Genomic DNA, 19291 nt, shown 5'->3' on the forward strand with positions numbered 1-19291 from the left:
TGAATGGAGGGACAGGGTGAATAGGAGGTATTTGAGGCACAGCAGTGGAGGCCTTACCAGACACACACACGCGCGCACACACATGCACACACACACACGCACACACACTCACACACACACTCACACGCACACGCGTGCGTGCACACACACACACACACACACACACACACACACACACACACACACACACACACACACACACACACACACCAATAAATACATGCACAAACACATACAGGCCTAGTAAGGGGGTCCCTACTAGACACTCGCTCTCTCTCTCTCTCTCTCTCTCTCTCTCTCTCTCTCTCTCTCTCTCTCTCTCTCTCTCTCTCTCTCTCTCTCTCTCTATGTATCTAACACACACACACGGCAAAAACACACATTTAACATTGGGGAGTGTTATCCATTGACTGTGTTGTTTTGGCCGTGCTGTTAGGGCTGACTCGACAGGGCTTTTGTGTGTGTTCAGCTCCCAGTGTTGGGCCTGCAGCCTTCCAAGTGAGATAAAGGCAATCTTTGGCCCTTTCTGCAGCAGGCCCTTTCTCAGTGTGCAGCCATTAAGCCCCGAAGCCTGCTGAGAGTCTGTCCCATGCCAACGGACAGCTGACAGACTGAACAGCCTTTAGTCAGGGAATGAAGTGGGCTGCAGCTACAGTACGTACGTACATACGTACTTCCGCCATGGCACACACAAAAATGGAGCCATCTGACAGCTGGACCCTGTTTTCCTATGTTAAAGCGGTCCAAAAGACGTCACATAGAGCAATTAGTCAGCAACCACCGCCTCACTGTTGGAAGGGAACATCCTACGGGTTTTGGAAACTGTTATTTTGGTCAATGTCTTTTTTTAGTCCGTTTTGAATCACAAAAGGGAAATGTCAGCAGTAACAATATTATTCATACAAAGGTCATATTACTACCTTCCCAAACACCCATCAATGCACACCGCTTACCATCCCTTAATTCGTCAATCCCCTACCGTACCCTGCCCTGTGCACGTCTGTGGTGTGTGGAGCCGTCAGTAGTTCCTTGCGGAAGGCTGATAACATTTTTCACAGCACTTACCCGAGTCTGTGTGTGAAGTGGTTTTTCCAAGTCCAAGATAGGCCCCCCCATCTGTTGAGGACCGCTCTGCTCTGCTCCGCTCCGCTCCGTTCAGACGTTGGTTGGCAGCCGCCCGGTGTCTCGCCAGAAATACATCAAACACCTCCCAGCTAATTGCCTACTCCACCGGCAGAGCAGACAAACAATTTGTGCTTTTAAAAGTGTTTAGGTAGCAGCAGTCTGCCGTTCTGGCATCCAGGGCTCACTGTGCTTCTTTTGGAAATAAATCCTCTTATGCCAGGCCAGTGTTACTACGCATTTAAAACATGAAGTGTTAATTCAAGACATAGAGAGTTGATTTAACATCCTAGAGTGTATTTGGTACCAAAGTGCTCTCTAAGTGTTCAAGTAGCACTTTTACTGCGTAGCATTTTATCTCTTCTGTATTATTTATAATAAAAATTGCAGTATAATTATTTATGCTGTGCTGTACTAATATTAGCCTCAGCTCCTGTTAATGGCATTATGAAGGATACACTTGATGAATCGATAGAGCAGTGAAGTATAACAAGACTGTGAGTACATCACTTTCAACATGTTGGATAAGCTTTCAACCTTATTTTAAGCAATTGTCTCATGATTTTCAATTGCGATTTGCAATAGTAGGAGTTCCCCTCGAGGAAACTGTGTTTAAAACCCTTCTGAGATGGATGTCTTGGTCAGTGAGACCAAGTCTGTAAGCTGTGCAACACCCTATCAAATCAGCAAAGTTATACACCGATTCTCATTCTCCCTATCTTCGACTTGACTTTAAACATATCTTCTTATTTCAAATAAATTTTATTATTATTATTCCAAAATCAGTACCCCCAGCTCTCTACCTAATACACTATTAATCAATGGGGAATATGCATTGGTCAGTTCTAGTTCCCAGTGCGTCAATGTTTTTGGCTGGCTGCCTCCTGGATGAGGTGAGGTGGTGTGCGTTCTGGTTTGTGTGGCGAGTGACACACACACACACACACACACACACACACACACACACACACACACACACACACACACACGCGCGCACCAATAAATGCGTGCGCGAACATACATAGAGGGTGCTGGACTGGTGAAAAGGCCCAGTCACAGCTCCAGCTCCAGCTAAAGCGCCAAGCTGAGATGTGGTGGGAAAGCGCGTGATTCATGGGCCCTGCTGTCAGGGGACACTTCCTGCCTGGAATCTTAATGGCTGACCCTCTCTCTTTTTCTCTTTTTCTCTTTTTCTCTCTCTCTTCGTTCTTTCGCTCGCCTCACACTCTCTCCATCTTGTGTTTTGGTCTTTCTCCTTGGTGTTGCATGCTCTCTCTGTGTGTCGGAATTGGAATCCCTCTTTTCCTTCTTCATCTATCATTTCTTTCTTTCTTTCTTCTGTTTCTCTCATGTACTCTGTCTCTCTGTCTGCCTTTGAGCTGCCCTCTATCTCTCTCATTCTCTTTCTGTCGCACTGTCTATCTACCTATTTCTCTCCTCTCTCTCTCTCTCTCTCTCTCTCACTCACACACACACACACACACACACACACACACACACACACACACACACACACACACACACACACACACACACACACACACACACACACACACAAAATGTGTCTCTGCCCTTGCAGTACCTGTCTCTATCCTTCAGTCTCCCTCACCGACTGCTGAGGGCCAGAGACAAAGCCTTCAGAACAGGAGACGTAGCTGGCCTAAAGACAGCAAGGGCAAACCTGTCCCAGGGCATCAGGAAAGCAAAAAAGGAATACTCAGACAAAATAACAACACACTTCAAAGACAGCAGAGATGCACAGAGCCTGTGGCAGGGCATACAGGCCATCACGGACTATAAGCCTGCACCACGAAGCTGTGACAACAACACCTCTCTGCTAAACGACCTGAACAGTTTCTTGCCCGCTTTGAAAGCACAAAAATGACACCTCACCCACAGAAAACTCCCCCTCCCCCCCATGATCAACCCCTTTACCTGTCCTCTGCCAGTGTTAAGAGGACACTGGCCACCATCAACCCACGCAAAGCAGCTGGCCCAGACAACATACCAGGCCGAGTGTTGAAGGATTGTGCAGAAGAGCTGAAGGATGTCTTCACAGACATCTTTAACATCTCTCTGGAGCAAGCAGTCATCCCATCACTTTTCAAAGCTGCTACCATCATACCTGTGCCGAAGAAATCATCACCATCATGCTTCAATGACTACCGTCCTGTAGCACTAACGCCCATAATCATGAAGTGCTTCGAACGGCTAGTCCTGTCACACATCAAAGCCACCCTACCCCCCACCCTGGACCCCTACCAGTTCGCATACTGAGCCAAGCGATCCACGGAGGATGCAATTTGCTCTGCCCTCCATCCAGCCCTCACCCACTTGGACAATAAAGACTCATATGTGAGAATGCTGTTCATTAACTTCAGTTCAGCATTCAATACCATAATACCACAACAACTCATCAGAAAACTGGACAAACTAGGTTTCAGCACCTCCCTCTGCAACTGGCTGCTGGACTTCCTGATGCAAAGACCACAAGCAGTACGGGTAGGGAACAACACCTCAAGCACCCTGACCCTGAGCACGGGGGCTCCGCAAGGTTGTGTTCTCAGCCCCCTGCTGTTCACGCTGCTGAACACACGACTGCACAACGACCCACAGTCACTAACCATCTAGTGAAGTTTGCGGATGATACAACACTGGTGGGCCTCATCACCAAGGGCGATGAGACTCACTACAGAGAAGAAGTAGACCTGCTGGCCAGATGGTGCAAAGACAACAACCTCCTGCTGAATGTCAACAAGACCAAGGAGATTGTTGTCAACTTCCAAAGGGTCCAAAAACAACTGCCACCACTGACCATCGACGGCGATGCTGTGGAGAGAGTGAGCAGCACCAAGTTCCTTGGAGTGCACATCAGCGACGACCTCTCTTGGACCACCCTACATCACTGGCGAAGAAGGCCCATCAGCGTCTCTACTTCCTGCGCAAACTAAAGAAGGCAAGTGCTACACCCTCCATCATGACAACATTCTACAGAGGAACCATAGAGAGCGTCGTGTCCAACTGCATCACAGTGTGGGGAGGAAGCTGCACGGAGAAAAACAGGAAGACACTCCAGCGTGTTGTGAACATAGCGAAGAAGATCATTGGAGTACCACTCCCCTCCCTAAAGGACATTTACGCCACACGCCTCACCCGGAAAGCACTGATGATCATCAAAGACACAAGCCACCCTGCACACAAACTGTTCAGCCTCCTGCCCTCTGGAAAGAGGTACAGGCGCCTCCGTACCCGTACCACCAGGCTGGCGAGCAGCACAATGCACCAAGCGATCAAGATGCTGAACACTCAACCCACTCTCCCTCCACTGTCAGCCTCTAGCCAGCAAGGCCACTGACACCCCCCCCCCCCCCATCCCCCACCACCATATCTGCGACTGAACATTCCACCTGCACTACTATACTTGTGACTGAACTTTCAACCTGCACTAACTCAAAACATGCACACACACACACACACACACACACACACACGCACACACACACACACACACACACACACACACACACACACACACACACACACACACACACACACACACACACAAGCACAAGCACACTGCACTTTCTGCACTAAACCCAAACATACACACACTGACACACACTGACACACACACACACACACACACACACAGACACACGAACACACACACAGACGCACACCGCACTTTCTACCTGCACTAAACACATACACACACATACATACACACACACACACACACACACACACACACACACACACACACACACACACACTGCTGCTGGTGTACTTGACAGACCTTTTTAATATTTATTTTTCTTTAAAATGCTACTATTACCATGTCAGAACGCTATAAAGGACTTTTTAGGAAAAGCACAAAAGCACAACAATACCTCTTAATGTATGTCCTCTACAAGTCTTCTGTTGTCCAGTCTTGCACTTTAAATGTCTGTATGAGCACTGTCTATGTCCATACTGTCTTAAGTCCATGTATAAGTACTGTCTATGTCTATACTGTCTATGTCCTTACCTAGATTTAGTCTATGTCTGTATGGGAAAGCAAGAAATGTAATTTCAAATTCTTTGTATGACCAGTGCATGTAAAGAAATTGACAATAAAACCTACTTGACTTGACTTGTATGTTTCTCTCCCTCCCTTCCTTTCTGCTCAGTGGTCCTGCTTTGCATGTTGTGTATTCAAAATCCCATATCCATTCTCCAGCGCTGCAAAAGAGAGGGCCTTACTGTAGCGAGACATACTCCTCTGTGTCTGTGTGTGCAGTGTCTTCTCTGACCAAAGACCAAGATAAAGGGATTTTAAGTAAGTGTCAGATTTAATTCAATCCTGCCGACGGAGAGGGGTTAGGGCCAGGCAGAAGTTCCTCAATCCCACTGGTCTCCAGAGTTGAGGGCTGAGGGGCAGGCTGAGGCCAGTACTGACATGGGCTCAAGGGGCCAGTTGTCCTGGGCCCAGGGAGAGATGGGGCCCAGAATGTTGTCCTCATTACATTGAACGTAATGTACCTGGTGGTGGGGGGCCCTTTCAGATTACTTTGTCCTGGCCCTGGTCAATGTTGTCATTGACCCTGTCTACTGCAGTGTGCTGCTGACCACCGCTGACAGGACAAAAAAAAAAAAATCATGCGTGTTGTGTAATGGCTTTGTCTCCACTATCGGCTCACCAGCTCTTTCAACTCTACTGTACCAGAGAGAGTAGAGAGAGAGAGGTTCCATTGGCCCATTGTTTCCGGGTTCTATTATTGCAAGGGGGGGGGGGATCCCCCTTTAGGCAGACCTAGGCAGACCTAAGGACTGTTGTTCTATTCAATGCTAGGAGTATTATGACACGCCCCTTTAGGCAGACCGGAACCTGGTCATGTTAGGTGCCCATAGCAACCTATTACATTGGCATATCTCTATATACTTAAAGAATCTCTGACTGTACTCTGGGCCACTGTACTGCTACACTGCCGTGCAAAGGCAAAGTGCAGTAACTACTTCTTCTCAGTTTCAATGTTGCCGTAGTTAGTGAACTTTGTAGAGCACTTCTCTACTCTCGCTGTCAGCTCGGCCCAATCAGGTTACATACGTACGTACATACATACATACATACATACATACATACATACATACATACCTACATACATACATACATACATACATACATACATACATACATACATACATACATACATACATACATACATACATACATACATACATACATACATACAGGTGGGGTAGTTTGGAGAGCAACGGCAGTCAGTGAGTGAGTGAGTGAGTGAGTGTGTGCATCTATATCTACTGTTGTTTTCTTTTCTGTTTTTGTACTGTACTACTGTCAGTAGGACCCCCTCGAAAATGAGATGGCACATCTCAAGGGGCTATCCTTGTAACAAATAAATAAAAATAAATAAAAAGTAAAAAATATATACGTGAATGGGCAGTGCAACTTTAAATGAAACAACACCTTGTTTCTGTCGACGAATTTTTAGACGCTGACGTACAATGAAACATTTTAACTTGTGTTGTGCTGCAATGTAACAAGTAAAAAATGAAAAAGAAGAAAAGAAGAACCTTGAGTGTGTTCTACCTCTTCACTTGCTTAGTTTATTGAACTGGAGACGCACCACACGGAAGAGCTCGGTGTATCAACTACCCTACTACTTGTCTTCTATGGAGAAATTGAGGAAGGAAAGGGAGACACTGTTTCTGGCACTAGAGCTTATATCGCTGTCTGTTTGCAGTCCTTGAGATGCCATCTGTTTTGTTTTTCTTTAACTTCTGAACATTTACTCAGCAGTTTACCCTGCATTCATCTATGTCTTAAAACAGCTCAAAGAGAGCGCTTTTGCACACCTCTGTAGTTGGACAGGTGTGAAGGATATTTCCCCAGGTTGTGATTTAAGTGTAAGATAGATCCTGCACACTGTCCATTCCACCAGCAAATAAATTATTTGCTGTTGAAATGAACAGTGTGCTGAATCTTTCTTAGATTTCTGGGTTTTTTTTTAGTGTTTCAGGTGTACCATTTTGTTGTGCTACTTGATAACTGGGCTCGGTTTATTTTTCAGTTTCTATTCTTACTGTAATGTAATTTCAGAGATTTGGCAGGTAGACAGGGTGAGCTCCAGGGGGCTTGTCTCGTTAGCAGTGTTAGGACTCTGGAGTGGGGCCAGGCTAAAGAGAAGAGAATGACAGATTGTGACGATGGTGTTACCTAACAGTGCCCCACCTCTATACACAATATACATTTAAATGAATGAATGGATTAATTAATAAAAACCTTTATGGTCATACAACTTACCATACTTAGGAGCCATGCAACATACACTTGTAAACACAAATAAACAATTACAACAGTACATAAACCTAAGTCTAAAAAACACACAGTAGCCAGAGGAGATTAAAATGAAATACTGGCAATAATAAAATATAATTAAGACTGAATTAAAAAATCCTATACGTCTATACACGTATTATATTACAATTAACCTGTCTGACCTTAACTTATTTAAAAGTTCTGCAGCATTAGCTTTCAGAATTTAGACAGATGTAGTTAATTAAATTATATCCATGATTATGCAATAGGATTTGAAGGAATGGTATGTCTCAGGTGGACTTGGTCTTTGGAGGTCTATTCAGCAGTTCTTCAGGGATGTCTTGTTGTTGGGAAGGAGAAAGAGCAACATTATATCCTTTCTATTGCATTACAGTAGGTGTGTTGTTGTTGTTCTTATTGACACACTCATGCTTTATCTGTATTTGAATATTTCAAATTATCCCATTCATAATCAGTGATTGTCACAGTGGGATGAATGAAATAATTAGGTCACTGTCGAAATTGTTCATAACTGATAAGGTGTGTTTGACTCAAAGTGTTTCATATCGTGTGCTTCACTCACTCACATTCTCGCACGCTGGACTGATTATGATTATCAAGGGAAGTGTAGTAGGGATGTGATTACACTCCATTAGCACAGTATTATTTGTTCCTCCAGCATGTAATATGCCTGCTCTGACTTGCTGTAACTCCCCTTCAATACTAAAAATGAACCTGATACCCTATTTGTCTAACATAGTAAACTAGACCAGTGGTTCCCAACCTATGGGTCGGGACCCAACCTATGGGTCGCCAAAGATCCACAGTGGGTCGCGAAGCCCTCTTGATTTTAAGGGATTTCATTTTAATACTATATATAGCCCATGTTGAATAAATGACAAAGCATTTAAACTAGTATATGCATAGAAGCAACAAAATGTGATACATTAAACATTAATTCTATATTTCACTGAAGACAAAGTGTGGAATAAAAATGAGTTTTCGCAGGAAACAGAGTACCATGTGACTCTCGTGCGGGCTCTCACAAGGTTGGGTCACCAAAGCTTACAATGATAAAAATATGGGTCCCTGAAGAAAAAGGTTGGGAACCACTGAACTAGACAAACCTAGTGGCCAAACATCATTTCGCCTGGCGTGTTGGTCTAGCCCTGGTCCTTGTAAGATTGCCACAACAAGCAACATCCTTGGCTGACCAATCACAAAGGGAGAATTTTTTTTAATCGATAGGCTACAGCTAACAAGAAACTGTCGTTTTATTGGCCATACTGTAGCCAGAGTTGTATGAAGTTGAAGTAGAAATGCACTTACGGATTACAGACAGTATTACAACATGAGTAGTATAATGTATTACAAAGTTTAAACCATGTAATATCATACCACTAGTGTTGTAATTACATCTTTAAGAGTAGCCTACTTCTATTTCTACTTTATACAACTCTGGTCATAGCGTTGGGCCAAGGCAGTGCAGTGGGAATCTGTACCATAATGACAATGATTTGGTCCCACCCTCAGCTATCTGAATCAAGCGATTTCAGACTAATATTTTCACCAGGCTCACCAGGCTACTGTCTGCCAGTGAAAACAATGTCTTGTTCTGCAAAGTTTTGTATGGCTCGTCATGCATGCTCCATTAGGTTCTCTAGTTGTACAACAGTCTAAAGGATTAATGGTGTGCAGACACCAGACTACGGTGGTGTATGAATCATGTTTCTATTCTGGCAGTGTGGGACATCATTTTCAGTACATGAACTTATAATGGGTTGTACTTCGAGGGGGATATTGCAGGACTGTCATTTTTTGATACCGCCTATTTATTTTTTAGCTTGAGGTGGACTACAGCCTGTCATTGTCATGGTTTTAACTCACTTGGGATAGGGATATATTCCATCTATGTGATTGGGACAATCATCAAGCTTTTCCATCACACTGCGGAAAACTATGCAGAAGCAAAGCCCAGATTACATGTAATGAGAGTGCACTGGCTAGCAGTAGCTACTGTATGCATATGACATAAACAATACAACAAGCTTGTGCGTAATGTTTCACAGGAGATCGATTTTTAGGAGAAACATCCTGACATTGTTGTGTTCTTCTAAAAAGAGAGAGAGAGAGAGAGAGAGAGAGAGAGAGAGAGAGAGAGAGAGAGAGAGAGAGAGGGAGAGAGAGAGAGAGAGGGAGGGAGGGAGAAACGCTACTGGAAACATCAGCCATAAAATATGGCCATAAAAAAATCTGCCTTTGTGTGCACACTGTTAGCTGATCCAGTAAGGTGCTCACATTCACATTGCATCGCCAAAGCCTCTGGGAACACCCATGAGAGTGAAATACATTCACATGCGAATTGCAGATCTCAGCCATGTGATATTGCAGTAGTCTAAGTGTCAGAATATGCATGACCAAGCTATTCTGAATAAAATGTGAATGACTTTTGTCCGTTTCACTCCATTGAAAGGCTATTCATCTCTGGCTTTTAGACGCTTCTGCACATAAAAAAAAACTTGCCAGGCTATGGCCAGTTTGACCGCTAAAAACCTCTGGGCTCTTTTGTCTTTAAATGAAACATTCTTCCCCCTCCCGTTTGCTAACCTGGGATTAAATGAGGAAATTGTCTTAAAGGGAAACACCCACTGAAGCATGTCGAGCGCCAAGGCTCCGTATGGACAGCATGATGTAATGAATTGGAAATTGACAGAGGTGGGCTTTCCTGCCAACACCCCCCCCCCTTCTCCCAACTGCTAACTGGTTTGAAGTCAGGGTAACATTATGTCCTTTCTCTACACTTGGATGCTTGTGTCCTTTGCATAGTGGCACTGACTGGTTTGAAGTTAGGGTGGCATTACTGCATGTCTTTGCTCTAAACTTGTGCGTAACGTTTAAGTAAAAAAAATAAGCACACTAAATAGAAGCTTTTTGCTCTTGTTTCCCACAGGTCGTCACTGACGTGCCCTCATTGCCTTAAACAGAGCAACACCTTCGACCCATTCCTCTGCATCTCACTCCCCATTCCACTACGACAGACCAGGTGAGTTTGGAACTGACTCACAGGCACTCTGGTTTCCCCTTATACTGTATAGGAGAGAACATCAAAATATCTGTACCACACAGAAATTATATTAACAAAGCCATGTACGTACCGTAGATATGCACAGCTTTACGTAATATGGTGAAAGAAACTACAGTAGGTCCTTTGTCTTTCCATTCCACTATGACTATAACCAGGTGAGTTTGTGACTCCTATACTGTACAGGAGACGACATCCCCATCAATAATCACCGTCACACACAGAAATCATATTAACAAGGCCATGTAGATATGCACAGCTTTAATATGGTGAAATTAATTACATCATTTTTTTTTTTACGGAGGTGGTCATGGAAATTCTGCTTTTTGGGTTTGGAAAGTCATGGAAAATCATGAAATTTTATATCTGAATTAGAGTGGGAACCCTGGGGAGGACCTCAGGGGGAAGAGAGAATGGAGTAGAGAGATAGAGAACTCCAGCTGCCCGCCAAACAATATGATCCAAATATCTCCAGCCTCGGACACAGTAGTGCAGTCGTTCCCAAACTGGGGCATGGGACCCCTAGAGGGTTGCACAGATATGAGAGCCCACCTCTAGGTTCACTCTTTGCTGCAGGTGGGACAGAAGTATGTATGGTAGACCCTTGTCCCTCCCCACGTTGGCTCCCACCTGCAGGCCTTTGTTTGCTTGGTCCCGAGTTTGATAATGCCAGGGTCCATCTCAAGCAGTTCAGAGACATTGTTTGACGCTTGGGTACCGTAGTCTGACCACATGCATCGTTCCACCAGTGGAATACTGTTCTGGACGCTGAAAATCCTTCACTGCTACACTAGTACTAAACTACTATGACATTACACTTAAACTAGTCTTCAGTCTTTAGTAATACATTACGACTTGGCCATTTCCATTTATTAATTCTGGTAACAGCAAATGTGTATAATAGCAGCCATGTATTACTGCTACATAATAAGAGTCCGGCCCACCTCCAGGTCCTCTCTTTGCTAGGCAGGAAGGAGGTATGGTACACCCTCCTCTCCCTCCCCCGGTGACTCCCACCTCTATACCATTGTTTGCTGGGTCCCGAGGTTGATAATGCCAGGGCCCACTTCAGCTCGGAGACATTGTCCGACAATATGCACCGTTCCACCAGTGGAATGCTGTTCTGGGGTGAATTTCTCGAAAGTGTAGCTGCTAGCCAATTAGCAACTTTGGAAGTTTCCAATGGGAAATTGCATTGCAAACAGCAAAGTAGCTAACATAGTTAGCAACTATGGTTTCGAGAAACACACCCCTGGACTCTGAAAAGCCTTCACTACGACACTAGGTCCGCTCTTTGCCAGGCAGGAAAGAGGTAGGGTACACCCTCCTGCCTCCCTGATGACCACCTCCGTGCCTTTGTCTTCTTGGCCCATGATGCCAGGGCTGGACTCGACCCTGCATGCGGTGGGCTGCCTACAGTACAGTACAGTAGGTGGGTCTCACTGTTGAGGCTTTCCTGTGGAAACGCTCGGAAAGCCAAAGGCTTGGAGGGCAGCTGGTTGAGCATGAGTGCCGTGCTGTGTGTGTTTGTGTGTGCGTGTGTGTATGTGTGTGTGTGTCTGCGCACGTGTATGTGTGTGTGAGTGTGTGTGTGTGTGTGTGTGTGTGTGTGTGTGTGTGTGTGTGTGTGTGTGTGTGTGTGTGTGTGTGTGTGTGTGTGTGTGTGTGCGCACACGTGTGTGTGTGTGTGTGTGTGTGTGTGTGTGTGTGTGTGTGTGTGTGTGTGTGTGTGTGTGTGTGCATTGTTTGCATATGTGTGTCTGTGTGTATGCGTGTGTGTGTGTGTGTGTGTGTGTGTGTGTGTGTGTGTGTGTGTGTGTGTGTGTGTGTGTGTGTGTGTGTGTGTGTGTGTATGCATGTGTGTGTGTCTTATCATTGTTTCCCCCCTCCACATTCTCCGCAATGAGGGTGTGTGGTATAGTGATGAAGTGTGTCTAGGCTGGGAGCAGGGGCCACCTCCCACTCGGTGTGGATTCCTGGCTGAGGTCATCAGGGATGACGTGTGCATCTGTCTCTCCAGCCTCCGACTGGTGCTCGTACCAGCCTGTCTCTGGCACCCAGCGCGTTTTAACCTTTTTTTGAGCTAAGGCACCCCATTTTTGAGGACAAAATGCCAAGGCACACTACCAATGGTAAATGTTAACTGAAAATAAAACCCTATTGCCTATATTAACAATGTACAGTCATGCTATAATTTTCCACGGCACACCAGATGATCTGTCACGGCACACCACAGTTGTTGAAAAACACTGATCTAACCTACCTGTTTCTACAGCCCCCCAGGGGGCATTGGAGAGGGGGCGGGGGAGGGGGGGGAACTACTGATCTAACCAAATAGTCACCCCCACCCCCGGCCCTGACTACCCACCACCACCCAGCCTCAGTTCCATCCTCACATACTCCTACACAGGCACAGACACGCACACACACACACACACACTCCTACACAGACAGGCACACAATCACATTCGCGTTCACATTCATTTTTAAACACACACACACACACACGCGCGCACACACACACACACACACACACACACACACACACACACACACACACACACACACACACACACACACACCTACTACTAACACACAACTACTGTACACACATGTGTGCACACACACATACACACACACACACACAACGCGGGTGCACTGACACACACTCACCAGATTTCCCTCTTGGAAAACACCCATACATGGACACACTGCCCCATGTTGCTTTGCCATGGACTACAATGCATTCACTCCCACCACTCTCACTGGCTCATTGTTGCTGTTCCACCCAATGACCACACTGTTGTTTCACCACTTCTGCTGTGGCTTTTTACATTGACTTCACTTGGACCTTTGACTTCAATTTTTTGCAAATGTAAACTCATAGCTGTTGCCAAGCGGCAGTTGCTGTTGTTGGTCCATTGAGGTCGTAAATAGGAGTAACTGCTCTTTGATATACACTCACTTTCACAACCAAGCTATTCATTGCGAAGAACAATACCATAAGACGTGTGCCCAGTCCGTCTACACAGATTTTCTATGTCATGGCTTACAGACAATGGACGGCACTATGTTAGGATTCAGGAAAGGCAAAAAAAATGCACCCCTGAATGAAACAAAAGTAGACAATTACAGTGAATTGTTTGAATGTGCTGCGGTAACTATGGTGATTATCTGCTCTGATGTACTTTGCATCACCTCCCGTTGTGAGAATACAAAGAAAACAAGCAAAAACTTTCATTTATTTTTATATTACCATTTTAAAGACCTTCTAATTCTTCTCGCCTCAGTGGCATGCCGTTGACCTTTCCTTTGGGTCGGCGTGCCATGCTGTTTATATCCAGGTATCTCTGTTTTTAGAAGCTTGTTTTCTCCCCTGTGTGTTGTGTGACCAGGGCCACTCAGCAGTGGAAACAACTCCTCTGTGTAAACGCTGACCTTGTGCAAACATCATGAACTATAAATCAGTGTTTTTTGACAGCGCACTGCACTTCCGAGGGCCACCGCAAATGCGGCAGCTGATCTGGGGGTGCCAAAGCAACACAGAGTACTAACCCTAAGCAGCACCATCACTGTGCTCCCTCCGCCATCTCCTCATCCCAGGAGAAATCTCATAGCCAAGTGGAGCTGTTCTTCACTCTCTCTCTCTCTATCTATCTCTCTATCTATCTATCTCTCTCCCTCTCTCTATCTCTTAATATTTTATTTCTCTCTCTCTCTTCCACCCTCTGTCTTTATCTTGTGCTATCCCAGTCGTTCTATTTACCTCACCTTTACTTTCTGTCTACCTCTCTCTCTTCCTTCATCACACACTGCTTCTCTCTCGTCCCTCTCTGAACCTGCCTCTGTCCCCACACCCCACCCCCTTACTGCCCTTGCGAGCCTTACGAGTAACTACCAAAGGCCACAGTTGATCTGCGGTGCCATACGGACATGGCAGTAACTACCAGCCCCAGCAGCACCATCATTCTGTGGTCCGCCATCTACTGATCCCAAGAGAAATCTCACAGCCAACTGGAGCTGTTCTGCTTTGTGGATGGGGAGCGGGAGAAGGAAGTACTCTGTCTTCCACTCCTTTTCTTGCTCTCTTTTCCACCCTCCCTCCTTCCACTGTGTCTTGATTCTATCCATTTGTCTCTAGTCTCTCTCAATCTCTCTGGCTTTCTATTTCTTCACCGTCTTGCACTCATATCTCTTTTCTCTTCTCTCTCGTTCTCCCACCCTTGTCTCTGTCTCTCTGTCTCTGTCTCTGTCTCTGTCTCTCTCTCTCTCTCTCTCTCTCTCTCTCTCTCTCTCTCTCTCTCTGTCTCTCTCTCTGTGTCTCTCTCTGTGTCTCTCTCTCTGTGTGTCTCTCTCTCTCTCTCTCTCTCTCTCTCAATTTCTCTATCCACATTTCCCTTCCTCTGCACCTCCTCCCTCCTGTCCATCTCTTCTATCCCTCACGTCTCATGGTGGTGATGGTGGCACCTCATCAGGTCATTCCAAGGGCAGCCATTGCTGATTGCCCTTCTCTTCCTGCTCCAGTCCTTACCCATCAGGCCGTTCACTCTCAGCCTCATATGGACGCAAACTGGTCATAACATCACGCCAGCCGAGAGAACAGGCCATTATCCCCACCGTGTCCCCTTCCCCAGTCCTCCCTGGTCAGCAAATGTGTCCTAAGGTGACTGGTTTGAGACCAGGCACGTCCGTCTGTCTGTCTGTCAGTCGGTCTTCTTATTAAACATGCATGGGCAGTATGGATTCCATTATTTCTTCTGCGCGAAAAAAGGGTGACTTAATGATTTATTATTGATGCTAAACATATTGATTTATTCATGAATGATCATGTGTGAGCCGCGCCGTGGAATGGCATGAATGATAGAGTTCATGACCCGATGTAGCGCTTCCCGTCCTGTGAAGTGAAGACTAAACAGACCTTGATGTCTACACGCTGTCAGCTCTTCACACCGAATGAAGCAACACGCAATGAAACGTGTTACAGTCACTTAACATTAAAGGATCAGAGATTATACCGTAAAATAAAGTGCAGTATAAATTGTATAGACTATGATGGTGATCTTCTCTCTTCCCTCCTCTCTCTCCTGTTCTTAGACCTGGCTATGTGACCCTGAAAAAAGAAACACTGTTACCTATCATTAAATGATTACTGTATACTTGTACAACTGTGATTTGTAGGGTTGGAATTGATATACACGCATCTGCATTTTTTTTTCTTATCTCTGATGGAGATTGAAATTAATGCATCTCTTCTCTGGTTGCCTCAAGTCTTGATAACATCCTCACATCTCTCTTTTTTTCGACGAATCACACCTTGACAATGACGATACTGTAATGATGACAAAAAGTCGGAGAATGTGCGCACATCAGTGGCACAGGTGCTGGACCAAACAGAAGATGTACCATTAAACTTGGTTTGGGAGCATAGAGCAGTGTTGCAGACCTTCATCATTTCCTTTCAGATACTCTAATGCCGTGAACAGACCAGGAGCGAACGAAGCGACGGAAGTCATTATTTCTATATGGAGGGCACGCGACCTGCGCTACCAAAGCGAATTCGCCAGGAGCGAAGCTTCTTGCGCGACCAGAGCGAATTTTGACGATTGAACTAAATCTAATCGCAGGCGAATTCGCTCTGACGCTGTTCGGCGAAAACCAATCGGATCATTCATATCTCCGAGTGTCCCAGGCTGTCAAGGCAGAGCCGTTATGTGATTAGCTGAATCAAACATGTCAATGCTGTGTCTGGAGTGAATACAGCGAATTCAAGGCGAAACTTCTTCTGCTACCCACGCTACCAGGCAGCGTAGTTTGTTCTTGGTCTGGACACGGCATAATGATGATCCTGCGGTGATTGAACTGTAGTGAAGGTTCATCTGTCGTCTCAGCTCTCTCCTGTTCTCCACTCCTGTGTTAGAGTCACAAAAAAAGCCTTTACAGTAAAGCCTTGGTATTGAGTTGGATATTGTAGTTACTGCAAATCTAACATAGCTATATCTCCAAAACGGGACACATTTGGACCAATGGGCTTTGTAACAAGATGAAGAAGGTGTTATGAAGACCACTTTAAGTTTAAACTCAATTTAGACAAATTATATACGTGGTTACTGCCCTTATTAGGGCAGTATGGTTGCCCTTTGTAGGGAAGTATGGTTAACCTGTGTTCTATGTTAGGTCTATGTACCTAACTATGTTAACCTCTCCATCTACTCTCCATGTCCCCAGGCCTGTGTATGTGACCCTGAAAAAGAAACGTGCAAATAAATGTGTTGCAGTCACTTATTATGGAATAGTCATACATCTACAACAATTAATCTTTACTTTATGTTAGTTCTATGTAACCACTGTATGTTAACCTGTCCATCTCCTCTCCGCTGTCCCCAGGCCTGTGTATGTGACGCTGGTGTTCAGCACCAAGGGCCAGCGGTACCTGCGCGTGGGGCTGGCGGCGCCTCTCTTTGGCTCGCTGGGCTGCCTTCGCAGACTGGTGGCCGACGAGGGCAAGATCTCTCCAGACCAGGTGGGTCCTTTTAGCACACACTTATAACACTGTCACATATCATGTGCACACACTCATACACAAACATAAAGACACAAAACATACACACACACACACACACACACACACACACACACACACACACACACACACACCGTACACCGCATCCATCTTTCTATTCTGTCCATGAGACAAGGTCTCAGAAGGATGGGCACCAAGAGCCCCCTGTAGCATTAGAGTGTGTCTCTGTGAGGAGAGGAGAGGAGAGGAGAGGAGAGGAGAGGAAAGCAGAGGAGAGGAGCGGAGAGGAGAGGAGAGGAGAGGAGTAGATGACAGGAGAGGAGAAGAGGAAAGAAGAGGAGAGGAGAGGAGAGGAAAGCAGAGCACAGGAGAGGAGAGGAGAGAAAAGAAGAGGAGTGGAGAGGAGAGGAGAGCACAAGAGAGGAGTGGAGAGGAGAGGAGAGGAGTGGAGAGCACAGGAGAGGAGTAGAGAGAAGGGGGAGGAGTGGAGTGGAGTGGAGAGCAGAGCACATAACAGAAGAGGAGGAGAAGAGGAGTGGAGAGGAGAGGAGATGAGGGTTCAGAGCACTCTTGTCTTGAAGTGTAGTGTACGTATGTACCTCCAGATGGGCTGAGATGCATTAGCACCTGCTGCCTGCCGCCATGTGCCGTAAGTAGGGCACAGAGGGGGACCACATAATGACATGGGGGACAGTGGAACAGCCAGGCCCAGATTAACACACAGGCTAGATATGGCTGCAGCCTAGGGGCCCACACCTGCCAGGGGACCAAAAGGGGTTGAACAAAAGTGAAACATTGCAGAATTGTGACTAAATGCAATATTGAACAAAGATAATATGTTGTGTTGAGCACCGTTAGTAGACTTGTTATACTTAATTGCTAGCTCATAATTATGTCATTGTCTATGTAAATTGTGCTTCTGGGGGGCCCACAGAAACCTGTTGCCTAGGGGCCCCAGGCCACCTTAATGCGGCCCTGGTAACAGTGGGATGCAACACAGAAGCTAGTGCAGAAACCTGAAATGTTCCAGTAATATGTGGGCACAGTAGCAGGTGACATTTCTATCGACCTCCTGCCTGTGCACTCAACGCAGGTGATATCACAAGAATGCTGTAGAGAGACATTGTAATGTCCGATGCAACATGGACAGTAGTGCATCCTTCGACACAGTGCATCCTATAACACAATGCCTCCCAAACGTTTTGATCGGGGACCTAGCCTGGCGAGCCAAACCCCTACAGCAAAAATGCTTTGTGAGGCGTCTAGGTTTATAGGGGGACAGGTCTTTTCGTCGAATGCATTCTTCCAAGGGGACCATTCGTATGAAACGTGGGACCATTCGTATAAGCCATGGGATCTTTCGTCGAGGGCATTCCGTCTACCGCAAAAACCTACGGAACGTCCTTAAATTTGAACTAAAGATCCGTAGGTTTGAACTAAAAGTCCCTTCAGTAAATCAGCTGTTTTTAACGCTCATTTTAACGCTCATTGTTGATTTAAAAATGTAAATCGGCTGTTTCTAGGCTAGCGGGGACCCCCTTTTGGAACTAAGAATATTAGTTCCCCCCCATATAAGACAATACTGATTCTAATCAATTAATAGAATTATGTTTACCTGTGGATTTCCCATTTTTATGCAAAGTCCTGTTTGCCTGCAAGCCCCTTGCAGTACCTCCACGACCCCGAAATCTCCATGTTTCTTGAAAAAAGTCTACTAAATCTAAAAATGTATATTAAAAAGTGAGATAAAATGCTACATTTAAATGAATTCCATTTAAATTATTTAGACCACGGGTGATTTAAATATTCCCACTATTCACATCCCTCTTCACGCACACTCTTCACATATCCATTTCACCTGGGTCTCTTGTCAGTTTAATTGGCGAGGATTAATTGCGATTCATGTTTTTTAATCGATTAATGCATTGATTGATTAAAGTCGATTAATCGTTTGCATCCCTAATGTGTAGCCCTAATGTGTCATTTTTAGTCACTTTCTACTTGTGCATGCATTTAGAACCAATCTTTTGACAAAGTACTGTAAGCTTTCAAGATTCAAGATTCTTGAAAAGTGCATAGCCTACTTAAAGTGCATACCTAGTGCGGCCACCTGCATACAGGGGATAAGAGGATTTCTATGATCATTAGGATTTGATGGCAAGAATCCACACATAGATGAAAGGACGTCTAAACAGTCATTTCCAATAATAAAATGCAAAAGTAAAAAAAATGATGTTTATACCGTTTT

At 45.4% G+C, this 19291-nt stretch overlaps 1 protein-coding gene across 1 annotated transcript in view; it reads left to right on the plus strand.

Annotated features, from left to right (window-relative positions):
• usp43b (ubiquitin specific peptidase 43b) overlaps positions 1 to 19291 on the plus strand; it is a 101519-nt gene that overhangs the window by 43250 nt on the left and 38978 nt on the right. The window contains exons 4-5 of the mRNA XM_063217276.1: positions 10392 to 10484; positions 16908 to 17043. Of these exons, the coding sequence (XP_063073346.1) occupies positions 10392 to 10484; positions 16908 to 17043 (229 nt within the window). The remainder of the gene's footprint in view (positions 1 to 10391; positions 10485 to 16907; positions 17044 to 19291) is intronic.

The sequence above is a fragment of the Engraulis encrasicolus genome, chromosome 2 (assembly GCF_034702125.1).
Source record: "Engraulis encrasicolus isolate BLACKSEA-1 chromosome 2, IST_EnEncr_1.0, whole genome shotgun sequence".
Classification (NCBI taxonomy): Eukaryota; Metazoa; Chordata; class Actinopteri; order Clupeiformes; family Engraulidae; genus Engraulis; species Engraulis encrasicolus.